This window comes from Hyla sarda, chromosome 6 (genome assembly GCF_029499605.1).
Source record: "Hyla sarda isolate aHylSar1 chromosome 6, aHylSar1.hap1, whole genome shotgun sequence".
Lineage (NCBI taxonomy): Eukaryota > Metazoa > Chordata > Amphibia > Anura > Hylidae > Hyla > Hyla sarda.
In genome coordinates, this window is record NC_079194.1 from 166589621 (window position 1) to 166613143 (window position 23523).

Sequence of the window (23523 nt, forward strand, 5' to 3'; positions counted from 1 at the left end):
CTTTTTATTGTAGTGTAGGAAAAAAATGGATTGATACCAAGCACGTCAAGCATTGGGTGTGGACAAAGCAGCATCCTTAAAGGGGTTATCCAACATATGGTGATTTTAGTAGGTACCTGGCAGACAGTAATGGACATGCTTAGGAAGGATCTGTTCTTGTCTTGGGGTTGCATGGCTTTGTTGTGAGATTACCATAAAGCTGAGACTATCTTTTTGTGAATTCGGTATTTCCTGTTTGAGTTCTCTCAATTCTCTCAAACTACACATCCCATAGTTCCATGTTTGTAAGTGTGAGGTCACTTTCCTCCCTCCCACACATCAGCCACCCACTTATTGAAACATAAATGAGCTGCAATCCATTCAAAAGACCCGTGTTTTCTAACCAGGGTTCCTCCAGTTGTTGCAAAATGATCTCTCTCCCACCCAGCGGTCGCTCTACCCATTGAAGCAGGACTGGCTCCCTTTTGCACACCTGACTAGTGATGTCATGTCTCAATATACTGCAACCTGGAAAAACCTGAGATCTGAGTAATTTTGTACAATGTTAAAGATAAATATTGGGGCAAAAATCACAGAAGAATTGCAAGACCACCATCACGCACAGGTACAGACACTTTATATATATATATATATATATATATATATATATATATATATATATATATGAACTACACTAACTTTACAGACCCTGTAACATTGTCAAATAGAAAAAAAATCCGGGAATACCCCTTTAACCTTAAATTATATAGATGCTGGATTTCAGACTACCTCAGTTTCTGCCCTATTAGAGCATCAAACAGTCAGTCCATATATAAAAAGATTGTGGTGTAGGGGGAAGTAATTTTCTACATGATTTGGGGTTGTGTTTTTTTTTGTGTGTGTGTGTACTTGCACCAAATTTATCAAAAAGGCATACACCGTTTGATAAATTAAGCGCACGTCTACATACTTTCTTACTTACTCATACAAAAATGTTCAACGTGCTTTTTCCAGCAACTAATGGACACCAAAATGGCATGCATTCCACAAAACATTTCCTCTGAAAACCACAACTGTAAATTTGTTCAACTATACAACACTTACAAAAGCACTTACAGCTACACTATGTGAAAAGGTGCAAACTTTTGGTGCAATTGAGCCATTACGCAAAAATTTGCACCTAAAATAGATAAGAAAACTGCTCTACTACTAATAATAAATTCCCCTGGTGTTTTCACTTAGCAGTCAAAGTACATTTTCATGACTGCATCAGGTACTGCATACCAAAATGCATGTTTTTTTTGACTAAAAATACAAACATAACATTGAAGTAATCATTAGAATAGTCTATGTTTTTTCTAATTTAATTGCCCTCCCATTAAACAACATAAATCGATTGTGTACTTTGAAATGTATTAGTGGTTAAAGGGGTATTCCAGGATTGTTTTTCCTTCATCCTTTGAGCCCATGATGACATGTTGTGATACTGTGTAATATGCTTCTATTACCTCTGGGCGCCATTATGTCCTGCATAGCATCCACACCTAGAAGTGCTATAGTACAAGTATTTTTATTTACTGTTGTCTCTGACTTTACCCAGCATTCCATGTGGCCAGAGACAATATATAATAAGTCACATTGTCTCTAGGGGGCATGGCTATGCTACAGTAGGTGGGTGTATAGCAGGGTGGAAAAGATTTACTGAAGTAATGCTATCCACTCACCTACTGCAACATAGCCACGCCCACTGGAGACCATGTGACTTATGACATATTGTCTCTGGCCACAAAACACTGGGAAACGTCAGATACAACAGTAAAATAAAAAGGCTTCCACCACAGCACTTCTGGATGTGGGTCCTAAGAAAGGGACAAAGCGGCACACAGAGGTATAATAAAATTGTGTATTACACAGTATTACAACTTAGCATTGTGGACACAAATGCTGAAGGAAACAATGGAATACCGCTTGAATTGTTTAAAAAAAACAAAACAGGCTTTTCTAATAACTTTCAATGCTACAAGCTTTTTTGTATTTTAGGCATCAAATAGCTCAATTCAACTGCTATGTGACAGCACAGCATGACATTCCAAATGTCAGAAAAAAACACTACAAATTTAAGATTAGTGGTAATTTTTCTGAGTCTTAAATTGAGTCTTTGAATGCAGTGTGTGAACACAGCCTGCCGCCGAAGCTACCGGATCTCAACAACAGGTTGAACGATGCATAGCAATAATGACTTATATTTTATAGCCAGGCTGCCCAGAGCATAAGAATAATGTATTACTGGATTAAACTAAGATTTATGGTTATCACAGCTATTGAGCAGGGTGCTAAAAGCTGCTGCTGAATCACACAATGTGAAAGAACCTGACCCTTCAGCAATGTAACACCCCTACGTGTGGAAAGGCTTATCTCTTACCAAGTAAACATAATGCCATCCCCCCTTCCTCCCTTCAGACCAATGTATTCCAGAACTTGAGATATACTGTACATAGGACTTTACACACATACATACATATATCCCAGGCTGTCCTAAAATTCGGTGTAAGTCTGGCAGAGAGAACCAGGACTATGCATTTCTATGAAATCTAGGTGACTGAGCAGGTAATAGCTCCTAATCCTCTAAAAATAGTAGGCTTTATTGAAGATTCAGTACCGGGTGGTATTATTATCAAATCTTAAAGTTCGATCCTAGGTAGCTGCAACAGAGTTTATTTTAGTCTTTACCTCATGCATGAGCATATAAATTAGGTTTTGGGCCTTATCTGCCTTAACCATAAAAGATTCTGCAAGTTTCAAAAGAACAACCAGTTGCGATGCCCTCTCTGGTGTATTGGTGCCAAGTAGTAGGTGGAATTTCAGACACTGTACAACCCTATGAATTACAAATCATGGAGTCAGAAGAGCAAGATCCACCTCCGTGACTATCTAGGAAAAATCTGCAGCAGTGATGAGTCAAGTGACTGCTCTAAACCCAGCTGAATGGCTAACACTGCTCACAAAGGGGAAGGCAATTGCGGAAGGTTATTTTTCCACGTCTCCTCGTTGATGCTTTGGCAGGCAGATACGTGTGGGAAATAGCATCCCTTATGTTAAAAGTGCGATGGTGTGGTGTAGGGGGCAGATGGTATAGCCCAGGGGCAAGGTCTTATTAACCCCTAATGTTCACGATGCCAGAGTGTTTTTTCCGGTAACCACCCGAATGGTAGCACCACTATCCCAAGGTTAGGCAGGGCAATAATAGTCCAAGACCAGGTAAGGGTTATCGGTAGTTTACTGAGGTTATACAGTTGTTAGGCTGGGTTCACATCACGTTTTCAGCCATACCGGACCGCATACGGCTGGGGGGAGCTAAAACTGGGCGTATGCCGCCCGAATGTAATTTATTTCAATGAGCCGACCGGTGTGAAATGCTGACTCCAGTCGGCTCATTTTTGCCCAGTATGCAGTTTTCCACCGGACCTAAAACCGTGGTTTTAGGTCTGATGGGAAAACCGCATACGGGGCAAAAATGAGCCGACCGGAATCAGCATTTCACTCTGGTCAGCTCATTGAAATGAATTACATTCGGGCGGCATATGGCAGGGATACGGGAGCGCCCGGTTTTAGCTCCCCCAAGCCGTATGCTGTCTCGTATGGCTGAAAACGTGATGTGAACCCAGCCGTAAAGTCTTTACAGCTTGGCCAGAATCCCAGAGAGTCTACCAGCAACACAGAAAGGGCCATGCAGCTTGATGGGACTTGCAGTACTTTTGGGTCAGACTTCAATACAGCCACTCTGACTATAATTGACTTGACTGGTGACTTGACTTTGGTAGAGACAGCAGACATAGATGAGTTGACTTACTGACAATGTGGCTGGTGTGCAGGCTTTATGGCCTCCAGGTGTACTGTCTGTGCTTTGCTGTTCCTCAGGATCTAAGAAGAGCGAGATTGTAATGGCTCCCCCTCATATAAAGGGGGGCCGAGCAAGAAGCCATTAGGTCAAGATGCAGGTCAGGTGGTCAACCGGTGCTCTCTGGGTAATATAGCACATCATGTGAACATAACAGGTGATACCTCCAAAGGTCTTTAAAGGTCCTTTATACTTTATATACCTACACTTAACATCATGCACTATATTTACAACACTATACATAACATTAGACTCATTACTATGGGGGAGACGCTGCAGGAGAGCCCCTAGGACAAAGAGGGACTCAACCTGACAGGGCCTAAGTACTGTACAGGAGTATATCCTGTACTGGGACATTACACCAGTTACAAAATCTGAAGAATACGTGACAATTTAGTATTTATTACTTGCTGACAAGGATATCCATCTTTATTATTTATTTAAATTTATTAACCTCTGGAACTTTGCACACAGCCCCATATATTTATGGAACAACTGTGAAGCTTGCTTGATTATGCTCATGTCCACTATTAGCACTTTAGATGCATGGTCAGTGGAGATCACAGCATCTACAGAGAGGGTGTTGCGGTCCTCCGCAGTGCGAACATGCAAATTGTTCAAATGACTTCCAGAAGTCTCCTACCTAGATACCGGCACGTAGAATCTCCAGTCTTCTTGTATGGTCTATCTAGGCAGGCTGTACAAGAAGATTGCCCAGTACTATCTTAATAATTGTACATAGAGACCTCCCGCCATCCTCTCAGCCGATCAGGACCCTGTGATTTTATCACAGGAGTCTCAATCGGCTCACTGAGCTAGGTGGGAAGAGGCATTTACGTTTTGATCGTCGCAATCAAATTTGATTACAGCGTCTAAAGGGTTAATGCTGGGCATCGGGCGATTGGTGATATTCGGGATTAGCCATGGGTTCCAGCTGCTGATAGCAACTGGGGCCCACCGAATATGACACACACTCAGCTCCTGAGCGTGCTTCGTATAACGGGAGCTGGACCAGGGCTTACAGGTGTTTAAAAAAAATATATTGTTGGTATCGGCTCGTGTGGAAATGTCCAAATTATTAAAATATTATGTTTATGATCCGGCAGGGAATGGCGTAAACAAAAATATGCCAGAACTCCAGAACTGCTGATTTTTTTGTTACATCATATACTAGAGAAAAAAAATGAATAAAATTCCTACCATCAAAACATAAAACTGCGTAAAAAACAACCCCCCCCCCCCCCAAAAAAAAAAAGTTACAAAGTTTGGTGCATCTTCATCTGTGCACAACACTCTAAAATCTACTATCTTCTCACTAAGGCTGCCCACTTTATTAGGGCTGGTTTACACCATGTTTTTCAAGTACGGTTCCCGTATACATTTTCATTACAGAAAATGTATGGAACCGTATTGAAAACCGTGTACATAGATAAACAATTGAAAACCGTATGCATCCGGTTGCATACGGTTTGCTTGCAATACATTTATTTCCCGTACTCAAAACCGTGGTTGACCACGGTTTTGTCTCTGGGTTAAAAACCGTATTGCAACCGCATACTTTTTTTTTTTTTAACATGGATGTCAACGGGAAACGCACATACTGCATACTGGATACCATATACGGTTTTTACTTTGCACATGCGCATTGCATCCTAAAGTTAACATTTTTACAAATTTATTTATTTTAAATAAAATTTGCAAAAACGTCTGGGTTTTATTTTTTATAAAAATGGACGGAACCGTATGCACTTAAAAACAGTATATGGGTTAAAAACATATATACGGTTTATTTTTTCCCATACGATTTCCTTTAGAAAAACTGATTGAAAACAGTATGGCCAAAACGTGGTGTGAACCCAGGCTTAGAAAGTGGTGAGCAGTCTAAGGGTTCAGACACATATATTGTTTGGCTTTTTATCTTTTTCCCTGAAGAAATACCACAAATAACTGCCCCCTTTTATACCTCCATGATGCAGTTTTTGTGGCATTTTCACCAAAACAGAACGTAATTAGTATATACAAGTTTTTTGTTTGGCATTTTTTTAACCTGCGTTTTCCCCATTACAAGTTATTAGATTTTTTAGATTTCTATAAAAGACTAATTATAAAATTATCTGGAAAAACATGTATATACACATACACACAGTCACACAAGTGACATTTCTTTCAACTTTTAAACATCTAAAGAGAAAAAAAAAAACACCAAAACTGCAGTTTTGGTTTGGCTTTTCATATTTCCCTATCAACTCCCAATTAACACCTTTGTGCAATTGTGCAAAAAAAAATTTTTTGCTAATTTTTCTGGAGAAAAACGTGTAAATCTACCTTAAATGGAGATATCTCATGGTCCATTTTTTTTTTGCATAATGCTTTGGCTTCCTGCATGTAAAACAATAAACAGCACCGCTCCCTCAGTGTCCCAGTGTGGTAAAGTTTACTGGGAGTCCATAGTAAAGCGTGAGCGCTTGCTCAGTTTACTATGGACTCTGTAGTTAGCGTAGGGCTAGCGTATCATGAGCGTTTATTATGAACTTTACTAGCTTAATAAGCGTATCGGAGGAAGTTGGGGAGACTCGCAGTGAAATGGAAGCTGGAGACTTGCAGTGAAGTGTAACCTATTACACCAGCAAAGCCCATAGTAAACTGCGCATGCGTTCACGCTTTACTACGGACTTCCACTAAACTTTACCACTCCAGTATCGTGCTTCGCTCCTCCATAGCAGTCTTCTTCCTGGTCTGGCTGTGGTCAGTGTGTCACATTGCTGGTCAGCAAATTGCTGGCCGCTGTGATGTCCCGCATCGGATGGCGATCGGCTTAGCGGCAGTGTAATGCATTGAGCCATGGCATTGGTCGCCTACACTTAATGCATCACACTGCCACTTAGCCTATCGCTGGCCAAGGTGAAACATCACAGCAGCCAGCGATTTGCTGACCAGCAATGTGACACAGTGACCACGGCCAGACCAGGAAGAAGACGGCGGTGGAGGAGCGGAGGAGCAGAGCGCGATACCAGGACATTGAGGAAGCAGCGGCAGGTGGGTCCTATTTTTTGTTATATATACAGGCAGCAGAAAAAAAAATGCGTAATTCTGCCACTCTGTGCTGGTGCAGGAAATGATAAAGACCCCAAGTGTAGACACTTCTATACACTTTAATGAGATAAAAAAAAAAAAATACTGTTGAATTTCATACATTTCGTAGGATAAGTTCACACGGGCTGGTTACCTGTGAATTTCCAGCAGCGGCTTTTCCTCAGTGAAATTTTTTGCTGCAGATTCCATTGAGGTCAAAGTAATTTGCTGCGGTATCTCGGCTGTGAAGATTCCACTGCAGAAAATCCTCAGCAAGAAACTAAAACCCACCATGGGAAACTCACAGGTATACCGCTCAAGTATCCTCACAGCCTTTTTTTTTTTGCATTGATTTTACAGTGTGTACATAGTTTAATGCTGTTTTTACAGTGAATAATTGTGTTTATAAATCTGAACCTGTGAACCCACCCTAAAAAGCCCAACAAAAACGCAGTGTGAACAAAGCCTGGTTACATTAATGAGCAATTATAAGGAGCCCTGCTTCTGTAACAGTTGGACATGTAAACAGTGGAGATTTCCAGTCATTGACAAGAAGTAGCAAAATTAAAAATGAAGGAACTGAAACATATAGGTGTGGATTTATTAGGATCGGCTTCTCACATACGATATTAATTAAATGTCTGTTGGTGTAAGATGTAACAGATTTATTAAGAGGCGCAAACCCTTTAATAAATTTGAAGCATCTTTTACACTGTCCTTGCTCCAACTAACTTATGACAAATTTCTGGGTAAAGATAATAACATTTTCTAGGCTCTGAAGGCTATGCACCCTCCCATTAAGCCTTGCCCACTTTTTCGAAAAATTGCATAGGGGGTGCAAAAAGTAGCACATTTTGCACAAATTTACTTGCACAAAAACTTTTGTACAGCAGAAAACTGGAGTACAGCCTTGACAACTTCCCACCACAGAATATTAGAAAGATGCAAAGACTTTTTATACAATGGTTAGCCTTTAACCCCTTAAGGACCAGGCCATTTTACACCTTAGGACCGGAGCATTTTTTGAACATCTGACCACTGTCACTTTAAACATTAATAACTCTGGAATGCTTTTACCTTTCATTCTGATTCCAAGATTGTTTTTTCGTGACATATTCTACTTTATGTTATTGGTAAAATTTTGTCGATACTTGCATCGTTTCTTAGTGAGAAATTCCAAAATTAGCTGAAAAAATAGAAAATTTAGCATTTTTCTAACTTTGAAGCTCTCTGCTTGTAAGGAAAATGGATATTCCAAATAAAAAAAATTTTTATTCACATATACAATATGTCTACTTTATGTTTGCATCATAAAATTTATGAGTTTTTACTTTTGGAAGACACCAGAGGGCTTCAAAGTTAAGCAGCAATTTTCCAATTTTTCACAAAATTTTCAAACTCACTATTTTTCAGGGACCAGTTCAGGTTTGAAGTGGATTTGCAGGGTCTTCATATTAGAAATACCCCACAAATGACCCCATTATAAAAACTGCACCCCCCAAAGTATTCAGAATGACATCCAGTCAGCGTTTTAACCCTTTAGGTGTTTCACAGGAATAGCAGCAAAGTGAAGGAGAAAATTCACCATCTTCATTTTTTACACTCGCATGTTCTTGTAGACCCAATTTTTGAATTTTTACAAGGGGTAAAAGGAGAAAATTTATACTTATATTTGTAGCCCAATTTCTCTCGAGTAAGGACATACCTCATATGTCCATGAAAAGTGTTCGGCGGGCGCAGTAGAGGGCTCAGAAGGGAAGGAGCGACAAGGGGATTTTGGAGAGTACGTTTTTCTGAAATGGTTTTTGGGGGGCATGTTGCATTTAGGAAGCCCCTATGGTACCAGAACAGCAAAAAATCCCCACATGGCATACCATTTTGGAAACTAGACCCCTTGGGGAACGTCACAAGGGGTAAAGTGAACCTTAATACCCCACAGGTGTTTCACGACTTTTGCATATGTAAAAAAATATATATTTTTTTTCACTAAAATGTGTGTTTCCCCCCAAATTTCACATTTTTGCAAGGGTTAATAGCAGAAAATACCCCCCAAATTTGTAACCCCATCTCTTCTGAGTATGAAGGTACCCCATAAATGGACCTGAAGTGCACTACGGGCGAACTACAATGCTCAGAAGAGAAGGAGTCATATTTGGCTTTTGGAGAGCAAATTTTGGTCGGGGGGCATGTCGCATTTAGGAAGCCCCTATAGTGCCACAACAGCAAAAAACCCTCACATGGCATACCATTTTGGAAACTAGACCCCTTGAGGAACGTAACAAGGAATAAAGTTAGCCTTAATACCCCACAGGGGTTTCACGACTTTTGCATATGTAAAAAAATATATATATTTTTTCACTAAAATGTGTGTTTCCCCCCAAATTTCACATTTTTGCAAGGGTTAATAGCAGAAAATACCCCCCAAAATTTGTAACCCCATCTCTTCTGAGTATGAAGGTACGCCATAAGTGGACCTGAAGTGCACTACGGGCGAACTACAATGCTCAGAAGAGAAGGAGTCATATTTGGCTTTTGGAGAGCAAATTTTGCTCGGGGGGCATGTCGCATTTAGGAAGCCCCTATGGTGCCAGGACAGCAAAATAACCCCAACATGGCATACCATTTTGGAAACTAGACCCCTTGAGGAACGTAACAAGGGGTACAGTGAGCATTTACCCCCCACTGGTGTCTGTCAGAACTTTGGAACAGTGGGCTGTACAAATTTTTTTTATTTGCACAGCCCACTGTTCCAAAGATCTGTCAGACACCTGTGGGGTGTAAATTCTCACTGCACCCCTCATTACATTCCGTGAGGGGTGTAGTTTCCGAAATGGGGTCACATGTGTTTTTTTTTTATTTTTTTTGCGTTTGTCAAAACCGCTGTAACAATCAACCACCCCTGTGCAAACCACCTCAAATGTACATGGTGCACTCTCCCTTCTGGGCCTTGTTGTGCGCCCCCAGAGCACTTTGCGCCCACATATGGGGTATCTCCGTACTCGGGAGAAATTGCATTACAAATTTTGGGGGGCGTTTTTCCCTTTTACCTCTTGTCAAAATGAAAAGTATAGGGCAACACCAGCGTGTTAGTGTAAAAAATTACTTTTTTTACACTAACATGCTGTTGTAGACCCCAACTTCACCTTTTCATAAGGGGTTAAAGGAGAAAAAGCCCCCCAAAATTTGTAACACAATTTCTCCCGAGTACGGCGATACCCCATATGTGACCCTAAACTGTTGCCTTGAAATACGACAGGGCTCCAAAGTGAGAGCGCCATGCGCATTTGAGGCCTGAATTAGGGATTTGCATAGGGGTGGACATAGGGGTATTCTACGCCAGTGATTCCCAAACAGGGTGCCTCCAGCTGTTGCAAAACTCCCAGCATTCCTGGACAGTCAACGGCTGTCCGGCAATACTGGGAGTTGTTGTTTTGCAACAGCTGGAGGCTCCATTTTGGAAACAGTGGCGTACCAGACGTTTTTCATTTTTATTGGGGAGGGGAGGGGGCTGTGTAGGGGTATGTGTATATGAAGTGTTTTTTTTACTTTTAATTTTATTTTGTGGTAGTGTAGGGTAGTGTAGTGTTTTTAGGGTGCAGTCACACGGGCGGGGGATTACAGCGAGTTCCCGCTGCGAGTTTGAGCTGCCGCGCAAAATTTGCTGCATCGCAAACTTGCAGCCTGATACTCACTGTAAGCCCCCTGCCCATGTGAGTGTACCCTGTACATTCACAGGGGGGGACCTCCAGCTGTTACAAAACTACAACTCCCAGCATGCACAGTTTATCAGTGCATGCTGGTAGTTATAGTTTTGCAACAGCTGGAGGCACACGGTTGGGAAACACTGAGTTAGGAAACAGACAATGTTTCCCAACCAGTGTGCCTCCTGTTGTTGCAAAACCACAACTCCCAGCATTCTCAGGCATGCTGGGTGTAGTAGTTCGGCAACATCTTTAGAGCCAGATGTTGCCGAACTACAACTCCCAGCATGCTGGGAGTTGTAGTTTTGCAACATCTGGAGGACTAGTTTGCAGACCACTAATACAGTGGTTCCCAATCTGTGCCCTTCCAGATGTTGCAAAACTACAACTCCCAGTATGCCAAAACTGTCCAGGCATGCTGGGAGTTGTAGTTCTGCAACATCTGAAGGGCCAGATGTTACAGAACTACAACTCCCAGCATGCCTGGACAGTAAGGGCATGCTGAGGATGTGTAGTTTTGCAACATCTGGAAGGGCACAGTGGTCTCCAAACTGTGGACCTCCAGATGTTGCAAAACTGCAACTCCCAGCATGCCCAGACGCCAAGGGCTGTCTGGGCATGCTGGGAGTTGTAGTATACAGAGTCCCATTACAGCAATGCATGTCGCTTTACGGCGACGTGCATTGCTGTAAAGGGCCCGACCGCGGCTGAAGATCTACTCACCTGTCGCCACCGCCGCCATCTTCCTCGCCGGGATCCGGGTCTTCAGGGACGAGGTAAGTACCGGGGCCGGGCCCCAGCACTCCCCCGTCCCCCGCCGCGTCCTCCGGTCTTCCTCCCATCCTGTCCGGACTTTCAGGGGCCGGGCAGGACGGGAGGAAGTAACCGCCCCCCCTCCTGCGATTGGTCGGTTAACTAACCGACGGATCGCAGGGGATTGGAGGAGGTGGCCGGTTTGCCACCTCGCTCCGATACTTCAGCATGGTCCTGGCTGTCTGTGACAGCCGGGATCATGCGAAATTACCGGGCGGTCGGGTCCCAGAGACCCGATCAGCCCGGTATCGCCGCAGATCGCAAGGGCGATTTCCCTACATGGCCCCCCTCGGCGTTTGCCCTGGATGCCTGCTGAAGGATTTCAGCAGGCATCCAGTTCCGATCTCTGCCCGGCGCGCGGCAGAGATCGGAAATACAACAGGACGTTCTCTAACGTCCTTGGGCATTAAAGCCCAGGTAGTGGAGACGTTAGAGAACGTCCTATGTCCTTAACAGGTTAAAGGGGTACTTCGGTGGAAAAACATTTTTTTTTTCTTTTTTAAATCAACTGGTGCCAGAAAGTTAAACATATTTGTAAATTACTTCTATTAAAAAATCTTAATCCTTCCTGTATTTATTAGCTGCTGAATACTACAGAGGAAATTCTTTTGTTTTTGGAATGCTCTCTGATGACATCACGAACACACTGCTCTCTGCTGACGTTATTATAATAATAACAATAAGTCTTTATTTATTGTTGTCCTTAGTGGGATTTGAACCCAAGTCCCCAGCACTGCAAGGCAGCAGTGCTAACCACTAATCCACCATGCTGCCCTTAGAATACATCTGCTATACACGGTTGCTAAAATGGACAGAGATGTCAGCAGAGAGCACTGTGGTCATGATGTCATCAGTGTTCCAAAAAGAAAGGAATTTCCTCTGTAGCATTCAGCAGCTAATAAGTACTGGAAGGATTAGGATTTTTTTAATAGAAGTAATTTACAAATATGTTTAACTTTCTGGCACCAGTTGATTTAAAAAAAGAAAAAAAAATAGTTTTTCCACCGGAGTACCCCTTTAAGTATGTTAATCTGGAAGAGATCCTTCAGTAAGCCTAGTTTACAATCTACTGGAGGATTCCTTTTTAATTTAGGCCAAAACTCATAGCAACAGTCATTTGTGGTAAATAATTGCTGGGGTAAATACACAACGTACAATATAACAGGCTTATCAAACACAATACTCCATCCTCTGCCCTTGGAAATGTTACAACAATTTTATAACATCAATAACATTAATTATATCAACATTGGGTGGGAGTTGTAGTTCACCAATGTCTGCTGAGCCAGCCCAGTTAGAACAAGGTGATCTAAAAACTCTAAATATATAGAGTTCAGTTTATCAGATGTAGCAGATCTGAAGTTATTATAGCCCCTGTGAATTAATATAGGACTATGGAAATTCTACTACATTATCTCAACCACAAAGATGAAGTGGACAAATATAGCATTTATATACAAAAGGTCATACAGTTTAAATAATAATATTCATTGGCAGGATACATCTAATATTACTGGATCTCCCAGGAACTTATTGTTATACAACATAGACAAAAAAATAAAAACTTAGCTGTTACCGCAAACTTCTTTATGTAATTGGAGACGCTAAATCCTCCCGTGGCCAGTCGGATAGATCTGTGGAGACTGGAGTCATGGTACAATGTTCCCATTTTCTCCTTCTGAGAACCAACCATGTAGCCTAAAGGTCTTAGGAATAAAAAAAAATAGAAGGTTCCAGTCTGATCGGATCTTCTGTTTGGAATTTCGTGTTATCAGACTTCGCTCCTGGCGTCGCTGCCTTGTCATGGCGTTATCTCCTGCTGAGCGGAATCTAGCTTCCTACAGAGGAGATACCGTCACTAAATGCTGGAGAGAGCAGTCGATGTGACAAGACAGACAGAGAAATCTCATTGCCGGGGGGGTCTAGAAAAGTGAGTAATCCCCTGACATTCTTAGAATATTCTGGAATGGGAAAACCATTGACATACACATATATATTCTAAAGAGAGATGCTATTGTTTTGATGGATAGACAGTATGGATATACCCCAAAATGAAGATCGATGTGAAAACAAATTCCTTTCCTCTGGTATTTGATAATGTAATTCGTGTTGGTGACATTTTATTGTAGGCCATAATCTTGCGGTTCTCTTCTTTTCTGTGACAACAGTTATTCTAAACAGGATTTCCCAGGTCCATTGTACTTGGTGATTTAAAGGGGTACTACACTGGAAAACTTTTTTTTTTTTTTTTTTAATCAACTGGTGCAAGAAAGTTAAACAGATTTGTATATTACTTCTATTAAAAAATCTTAATCCTTCCAGTACTTATCAGCTGTTGTATGGTCCACAGGAAGTACTTTTCTTTTTGAATTTCTTTTCTGTCTGACACCTCTGTCCATGTCAGGAACTGTCCACAGCAGGAGAGGTTTGCTATGGAGATTTGCTTTTATTCTGGACAATTCCTAAAATGAACAGAGGTGTCAGCAGAGAGCACTGTGGTCAGACAGAAAAGAACTTCCTGGTGGGTCATACAGCAGCTGATAAGTACTGGAAGGGTTAAAATTAATAGAAGTCATTTACAAATCTCAATATGAATTCGAGTAGAATACAGAAATAGCGCACATCTACAATCTTGTATAATGATCTAATTGCTTCTCAGCACAATATCAAAAACTAACAGGTTGTTAGTATACATTTTTTATCAAAAAGTACAAGCCCACTCGCCACGTCAAGGCCACCTATTCAGAGTGGGTCCCTAACGTCCCTAGCATAAAATGGCGTAGCACCGGGCGGCGACCACCACCGCCGCGACACAGGTGCCCACGGGGGGGGGGGGGGGAGCGACCCACTGGCAGAGCGGCACCAATGCCTCTCAAACCAGTCTATAGGCCGCACCCGCCCGCAGACACAGCGCCACGGCGGCAACGGACGCCGCCCCGCACCACACCAGTGTGAACAAGGTGCAATGGCTCACTTACCTTGCTCTCCCAGTCAGACTGGGAGGCTGCTAGGAGTGAAATGGCCCTAGTGTGGCTAATTACCACCTATATAGGTTTGGGCTGAGGGGGTGGGGAAGAGTGCAGCACATGTTCAAAAAAAAATAAAAATGTGCTGCACTCTTCCCCACCCCCTCAGCCCAAACCTATATAGGTGGTAATTAGCCACACTAGGGCCATTTCACTCCTAGCAGCCTCCCAGTCTGACTGGGAGAGCAAGGTAAGTGAGCCATTACATCTTGTTCACACTGGTGTGGTGCGGGGCGGCGTCCGTTGCCGCCGTGGCGCTGTGTCTGCGGGCGGGTGCGGCCTATAGACTGGTTTGAGAGGCATTGGGGCCGCTCTGCCAGTGGGTCGCTACCCCCCCCCCCGTGGGCACCTGTGTCGCGGCTAGGGATGTTAGGGACCCACTCTGGATAGGTGGCCTTGACGTGGCGAGTGGGCTTGTACTTTTTGATCAAAAATGTATACTAACAACCTGTTAATTTTTGATATTGTGCTGAGAAGCAATCAGATCATTATACAAGATTGTAGATGTGCACCATGTCTGTATTCTATTCGAATTCATATTGTAATTTACAAATCTGTTTAGGTAACTTTCTGGCACCAGTTGATTAAAAAAAAAAAAAGTTTTTCAAAGGAGTACCCCTTTAAGGCTTGCATGTAGCTGCTCAGCCATAGAACCCTATGACTTTACACTGCACAGTTTTGGTGCTGATTTTAATGCCAGATGAATTTCGGGACTACGAAGAAGAAAGCATTGGTAACTGTTACGCACTGTGCGCCTCAGCACTCGGCAATCCCCCTCTGTAGCTTTACAGTTTCCACAATGTGGCCGAGTTGCTGTTGTTCCTAAATACTTCCACTTTTTAATAATACCTCTCACAGCCCTCTAGGATGTATGAAATTTCATGACCGGCTTTTTTTTTTTTTTACAGTGGTGCCATCCTATTACAGTACAATGCTGGAGTACACTGAACTCTTTAAAAATGACCCATTGTTGTAAAGGTAGATTGCATTGGAAGTGGCTAGATTTTATCTGTGGCAATAGGACCAAATGAAACACCTATATTCAATGATTAAGAGGTGCGCCTAATACTTTTGTCCATACAGTGTATCTATATACCGTAAATAATAATATTCATCTCAATATAAGAATTTATAATCTATCCAGTCTCCAAAAGCTAAGCACAAATGTTCTAACATACATATTATAACATATCCCTTCTGTATCTGGCTAGACCTGATGAAGAAGCCAGAGCATTCAAAAACATGTTTTCTTTCGATTGCATATTTTATCATGGATTATCATTTCTCTTTGCACACAGACAGAGCAAGAAGAGAAAGAGGGATTGATGTACGAACATCTACAGACACTACAAGTGGAATCTCTTTCTACCTCAAGATAATTTAAAGCAGTATTCCCGTGGAAAACAAATGTTTTCAAATCAACTGGTGCCAGAAAGTTAAGCAGGTTTGGGAATTACTTCTATTTAAAATGTTAAGCCTTTCGGTGCTTATCAGCTGCTGTATACTACAGAGGAAGTTGTGTAGTTCTTTCCAGTCTGACCACTGTGCTCTCTGCTGACACCTCTGTCCGTGTCAGGAACTGTCCAGAGTTGAAGCAAATGCCCATAGCAAACCTATGCTGCTCTGGACAGTTCCTGACAAGTGTCTGCAGAGAGTATTGTGGTCAGACTGAAAAATACTCAACGTCCGCTGGAGCATACAGCAGCTGATAAGTACTGGAAGGATAAAGATTTTTACATAAAAGTAACTCACAAATCTGTTTTACTTTCTGCCACCAGTTGATTCTAAAACATATTTTTTTTCCACCAAAGTACCACTTTAAGGGTACGTTCCCACACGGCGTATTTGCTGTGTATTTGCTGCTGCGTATTTTATTTTCCCTGTTGAAGTCAATGGGTAGGAAAATACGCAGCACCAAATACGCAGCAAATACGCAGCAAAATACGCCATGTGGGAATGCACCCTAAGGGTACGTTCCCACACGACATAATTTGCTGCGTATTTGGTGCTGCGTATTTTCCTACCCATTGACTTCAACAGAGAAAATAAAATACGCAGCAGCAAATACGCAGCAAATACGCCGTGTGGGAACGTACCCTTATAAAGCATTTTAACCTGACAAACCAAATAATTGTTGTGGACATTGCAGTTCTGGAGCATTTAATGTACATAATGTATTATTAGTAATCTGTACTGATTAAAGATGAGCGAACTTACAGTAAATTCGATTTGTCACGAACTTCTCGGCTCGGCAGTTGATGACTTATCCTGCGTAAATTAGTTCAGCCTTCAGGTGCTCCGGTGGGCTGGAAAAGGTGGATACATTCCTAGGAAAGAGTCTCCTAGGACTGTATCCACCTTTTCCAGCCCACCGGAGCACCGGAAAGCTGAACTAATTTATGCAGGAAAAGTCATCAACTGCCGAGCCGAGAAGTTCGTGACAAATCGAATTTACTGTAAGTTCGCTCATCTTTAGTACTGATGAAAAAGTATGCAGGCGAGACATAAACCAGGAACATCTGTAATCCTCAGCTGTTGGTGAACTACAATATATACAGCCAATATATACAGGCTTACAGTAGTTATACATAAATGCATTCATAAGAATCCAGGCATGTGAATAACACTGCTTAATCTGCTTTATAATATTATTCTTTTATAAAGGGTTTTTATATTGTAGTACAAAAGGCATAATCCAACCCACACTATGGGAGCGGGTCAAAACTCCTGCAGGCTCCATAAGCTGCTTTTATGTCAAAGAACAAAGATAAAAGTACAGAAGGGGGGGAGATATCATTTCTCTAATACTGTACAAATCTAATTTTTGTCATATTAAAATAGAATCCTAAAAAGTGGTTAAAAATTGTTCACAGTTCCAGCAATAAGACAATTTTGCTACTAATACAGATGGTTAATCCATTCCTTAGGGGGACAATATTAAAGTTGTTGTTTTCCTAAGCAGTATTATACCGTAGTAGTTATATTGTTTTATGTAGTGGGCAGTATTATGGTAGTTATAATGTTGTATATAGGAGGCAGTATTATAGAAATTATATTCTTATACATATGGAGGCAGTACTATAGAAGTTACATTCTAATAAATAAGGAGCAGTATTATAGTAGTTATATTCTTGCACATAGGGAGCAGTATTATAGTTAGGCTTCTTTCACACGTCCAAAAACGGCCATTAGGCCCTTTTTTTTTGCCTTCAACGGCCGTTATCTTGCACAACAGGCAACAATGGGTCCCGATGGATCCCATTAACTATAATGGGGTCTGTCAAGCGCCATGTACACAGAACAGAATTAGTAGTTACAGTGCATTCGGAAAAAGCTTTTCACCTTTTTCACATTTTGTTATAATAAAACCTTGTGCAATATGGGGTACTGAGTGCAGAATGAATGGGGAAAAAACTTGATAACAAAATGTGAAAACAGTGAATGGGTCTGAAGACTTTCTGAATGCACTGTATATTCTTGTACACAGGGGCAGTATTACTGTAGTAATAATGTACACCTAGAAAGTTGTATTCTTTTACAAGGGAGGAAGTATTACAATAGTTATTATATTCTTGCACGTATGGGCCAGTAATGTAGTACTTATCTTCTTACACATAGGGGAAGGTATAATCTTGTACATAGGAGGCAGTATTATAGTAATTATATTCTAGTACATAGGGGGCAATGTTATAGTAGATCTATTCTTGTACTTAAATTCTTGTTCATAGCGGGCAGTATTATATTAGCTATGGTGGGGGAATTTGTCTAACACTCAATGTTTGTGCAAAGCAGAAGAAAGGTCAAAAATTAGCATAATTTCTTCTATGCCATTTTTAAAATCTCTGCTAGCTGTCACCGCATGAAAACAGTCTATATTCCGTTTTATAACTCTCAGACAATGTAACAAGCTTTACAACTGAAGCAGCAGCAATATTAAGAGCATGTTAGAGACTTAATTTACTGACTATAAGAGGATGTATGGAACACAGTAAAATAAAAAATGAATAATTACATAAAACTGCATCTTTCCCAAAATAACTTACATTTGGTCTTCTGTACCAGCCATGGAGACATCTAGAGTTTGACACCAGCATAAATCACAGAGATTTCCAGTACAAGCAACGTAGAAGACTGCATCCAGTTGGAGATTCCCCGAGATTTGCTAAACTCAGAATTGATCACAGATATAAAAATAATCCCAGTGGTGGCATCCACAGTCCACACCCATTGGGCATCTCTGGAAGAAGGTCCTGGCTGCCTACTACAAAGATTATTATGAAAGGTCATTCCCTACAAGCTCCGGCCAAAAGTGAACATCAACTCTGTTGTATAAAAATAGCGCCAAACCAATGCATCATTATGTTATTTCAGTTACCTGGTGTTCCCAGAGTAGAGATGTTGCTATTTGTTGTCTCTAACATCTACTACTTGTAGTAGATGCTAGAGACAAGCAGAGCAGAGTTTACAATGTTCTATTATATTACTATAGAAATATCCTAAAGTAACCCTACCATTACAATCTGCTTTCTAAAAAATGTGAAAAAAGAATTGAGTGGGGTCAGCTGCTCCACACACAGCACCAACTCCAGGGTCGGATTGGCCAAATAATTCACTGGGAAAGTGTTCCCCGTGGGCTGGCCGACAGTTGGTCCGCTTGGTGCATGCACAGCAGGTCCTCCAGCACAACAAATAGACGAAAGAAAGGAGGGACAAGTGCTAATTGTTGTGCCAATTTTCAGGACCCACCATAAACCTGGACTGGTCTCAGCTTTTCCTCTGAAATTAGAGTTAATACACATTAGTAGTAGTCAAATAATAAAATGAAAGCACTCGCAGGCAGAAGCATTCAATAGCAGAGTAAAAATTCTGCTTTTGCCCACCTATTGCTAAATACACTAAGGGAAGCCAGTGTATAAGGCTAGGGGATAGAGTTTAGGGGTAGGGTAACCCCTAACTCTATACACTACATCTCCTATAAGTGCCTGTAACACTAGGTGGGACAATGAGCAGAATGGCTCTAACATTGATTGCTTCTGCCTACAAGTCGTATCATTTTTCCCCACAAGGGAAAGTGGTGGTCGGACACGCCCCCTTGCTGCTGACTGCTGGGGTCCAATAAGGGAGATTGTGGGGGCCCCAAGGGTTGTACCCCCCGCGATCTGAAACATATCCCCTATCCTTAAGATAGGGGATACGTTTTCATATCCCGGAGGACTCCTTTAAGGATATACTCACAGGGCTTAATATCCATGTGGAATTGATTTTAATGGGATTCTTGTGGAATGTGCACACAGTGGAATTCTCGTGGCAGAGGTTTCTGCAGCGTAAATCCTGATTCCAGCAACTGCAAAAAAATAGACTTGTCTAGTCTTTTATGCGGATTTCTTTTATGCGGAAATGCATTAACGTCTATGGGGGGGGGGGGGATTTATCCCATAGCAACCAATCAGATCGCTTTCATTTTTAACAAGGCCTCTGAAAAATGAAAGAAGCAATCTGATTGGTTGCTATGGGCAACTTTTCTCTGCACCAGTTTTGATAAATCTTCCCTATGAGATTTCCGAGCAGTCCTTGCACCTGCCAGACTACTAAAATGTGCAGAATTTTCACCCACATGAACATACCCAAAACGCCTATCATGCCCTGCCCTTGCTTTTACGGCCTTATTCCTGCTGACAGGTTCCTTTTATATGTGCACATCTTCTATATCAGTACGTTAAAGAAGGGATTAAAAAAAAAAAAAAAAAAAAAAAGTTAACGCCTTAACGCATTAACCCCTTTCCTAATAAAAGTCTTCTATGCTAAAAACTATGAGGGGAATTTATCAAAGCTGGTAAGGGACTTTTTTTGCTTATTCTATGCGCATATATTGTCGCATGTGCGCCAAAGCAACTTTCCGTGCGACTTTTTGAAGGCAGTGGCTGATAAGCAACTTTTGTTACAAACCCTAGGTAAGCACGTTTTCAATATTTCCCTTTGCAGTAGTAGTGAATTTATTATAGCGACATTCGCAAAAAAAAGTCGCACGGAAGTAAAAAAATACCGCACAGCAAATAAAAAGAAACTACTTATATAAAAAGAAAAAAGAAAACTACTTATATAATGACTTTCTGAAGTAACCTTTGATGAATTCCCCCCTATTAACCCCTTAAGGACGCAGGACGTAAATGTACGTCCTGGTGCGGTGGTACTTAACGCACCAGGACGTATATTTACGTCCTAAGCATAACCGCGGGCATGGGAGCGATGGCCGTGTAATGCGCGGCTGATCCTGGCTGCTGATCGCAGCCAGGGACCCGCCGGCAATGGCCGACGCCCGCGATCTCGCAGGCGTCCGCCATTAACCCCTCAGGTGCCGGGATCAATACAGATCCCGGCATCTGAGGCAGTGCGCGATTTGAATGAATGATCGGATTGCCCGCAGCGCTGCTGCGGGGATCCGATCATTCATAACACCGCACGGAGGTTCCCTCTCCTTCCTCCGTGCGGCTCCCGGCGTCTCCTGCTCTGGTCTGTGATCAAGCAGACCAGAGCAGAAGATGACCGAAAACACTGATCTGTTCTATGTCCTATACATAGAACAGATCAGTATTAGCAATCATGGTATTGCTATGAATAGTCCCCTATGGGGACTATTCAAGTGAAAAAAAAACTAAAAAAAAAATGTAAAAGTAAAAGTAAAAAAAAAGTGAAAAATCCCCTCCCCAATAAAAAAGTAAAACGTCCGTTTTTTCCTATTTTACCCCCAAAAAGCGTAAAAATTTTTTTTTATAGACATATTTGGTATCGCCGCGTGCGTAAATGTCCTAACTATTAAAATAAGATGTTAATGATCCCGTACGGTTAACGGCGTGAACGAAAAAAAATAAAAAGTCCAAAATTCCTACTTTTTTAATACATTTTATTAAATAAAAAATTATAAAAAATTTATTAAAAGTTTTTTATATGCAAATGTGGTATCAAAAAAAATTACAGATCATGGCGCAAAAAATGAGCCCCCATACCGCCGCTTATACGGAAAAATAAAAAAGTTATAGGTCATCAAAATAAAGGGATTATAAACGTACTAATTTGGTTAAAAAGTTTGTGATTTTTTTTAAGCGCAACAATAATATAAAAGTATGTAATAATGGGTATCATTTTAATGGTATTGACCCTCAGAATAAAGAACACACGTCATTTTTACCATAAATTGTACGGCGTGAAAACAAAAAACTTTCAAAATTAGCAAAATTGCGTTTTTCGTTTTAGTTTCCCCACAAAAATAGTGTTTTTTGGTTGCGCCATACATTTTATGATATAATGAGTGATGTCATTACAAAGGACAACTGGTCGTGCAAAAAACAAGCCCTCATACTAGTCTGTGGATGAAAATATAAAAGAGTTATGATTTTTAGAAGGCGAGGAGGAAAAAATGAAAACGTAAAAATTTAATTGTCTGAGTCCTTAAGGCCAAAATGTCTGAGTCCTTAAGGGGTTAATACAGATAGCTTCTAAAGGCAAAACAACTTGAATGATGTAACAATACATTTTGGGAACTGCATTTCAAGCAATTGTTTTGTCTATTTAAACTGTTCCAATTTGGAAGTTCCCATAATTTCTATGAAGAATTCCCCTCTTCGTGACCATAGTGTGTCTTCAGTATATCCTGCATTGTTTGGGTCATCTATAATCTATAACACATAACTCTCTAGCCCTTTAAAGGGGTACTCCGCTGCTTAGACATCTTATCCCCTATCCAAAGGATAGGGGATAAGATGCCTGATCGCGGGAGTCCCGCCGTTTGTAATCAGTCCCCGGAGCGTGTTCGCTCCAGGACTGATTACCGGCGACTACAGGGCGGGCGGCGTGTGACGTCACGCTCCGCCCCTCAATGCAAGCCTACGGGAGGTGTTGTGATAGCTGTCACGCCCCCTCCCATAGGCTTGCATTGAGGGGCGGAGCGTGACATCACACGGGGGAGGGGGCCTTTGGATAAGGGGATAAGATGTCTAAGCACCGGAGAACCCCTTTAAGGCAAGCAGTCCAACAAATGACCAGTATGGTAAATTTACACAGGGGGAGATTTATCAAAACCTGTCCAGAGGAAAAAAAATGCCCAGTTGCCCATAGCAACCAATCAGAGGCCTTGTTAAAAATGAAAGAAGCCATCTGATTGGTTGCTATGGACAAGTAGGCAACTTTTTTCTCTGGACAGGTTTTGATAAATCTCCCCTACAGTCTCAGCAATACTGTGTAAAACTATATAGGTCTAATTACCATTGTACTAAAAATCACACCGTGTAATGACCCAAAGTGACAATTTGCTTTTGGTACGAATTGCACCCATCATCTTTAAAACGTCTATGACATATGAAATGTTTGCATAAGGCTCTAAACAGCTATAAGCCACCTAAGTGGACAGCCCTCAGAGGACGGCTGTTTAACACAGTTGACTTTAGTAGACGGCGTGCTGAGTTGTGCAAGGAAAAAGTAATGGATTTGATATATTTAAACAGCACAACAATGGCCTCTAAAGCTTTTAGTAATGACCTTGAACACAGTTGTCCTGACCGTACAGCAATTTGCCATGTTCTTTCATTTAACAGCAGCGCCACCTAGTGGTACAAAGTTGAAGTGTGACTGCAGTGAACGACAAAATGTCACAACACCCTCTTATAATGAGAGAAGATATCAGAAACCCAACAATACACAAACTCAGAGCCTCCTGAGCACAAAGTCATTACATAATCTTTGTTCACCTTACATATTCCCATTCAAAGGCAGTTTATTTAGGTTTTACATTTGTCCTCCCTTACTTACCTTTATCCATAGGACACTGTATTTTAGTCGTTCTATAATACTACTTCTGTGTACAAAAATATAACTACTATAATACACTGTCCAATGTACAAAAATATAACTACTATAATGCACTGTCCAATGTACAAAAATATAACTACTATAATGCACTGTCCAATGTAAAAAAATATAACTACTATAATGCACTGTCCAATGTAAAAAAATATAACTACTATAATGCACTGTCCAATGT

At 41.3% G+C, this 23523-nt stretch overlaps 1 protein-coding gene across 3 annotated transcripts in view; it reads right to left on the reverse strand.

Moving 5' to 3' along the window:
- The window catches only part of MYLK3 (myosin light chain kinase 3), a 107281-nt gene that overhangs the window by 66660 nt on the left and 17098 nt on the right, over nucleotides 1-23523 (reverse strand). For 2 of the 3 annotated variants that reach the window (XM_056525713.1, XM_056525714.1), the window contains exon 3: nucleotides 13040-13169. In XM_056525713.1, the coding sequence (XP_056381688.1) occupies nucleotides 13040-13156 (117 nt within the window). In that variant the 5' untranslated portion in view covers nucleotides 13157-13169. Of the gene's footprint in view, nucleotides 1-13039; nucleotides 13279-23523 lie in introns of those variants that run through there. The other variant, XM_056525712.1, reaches the window with a different exon arrangement.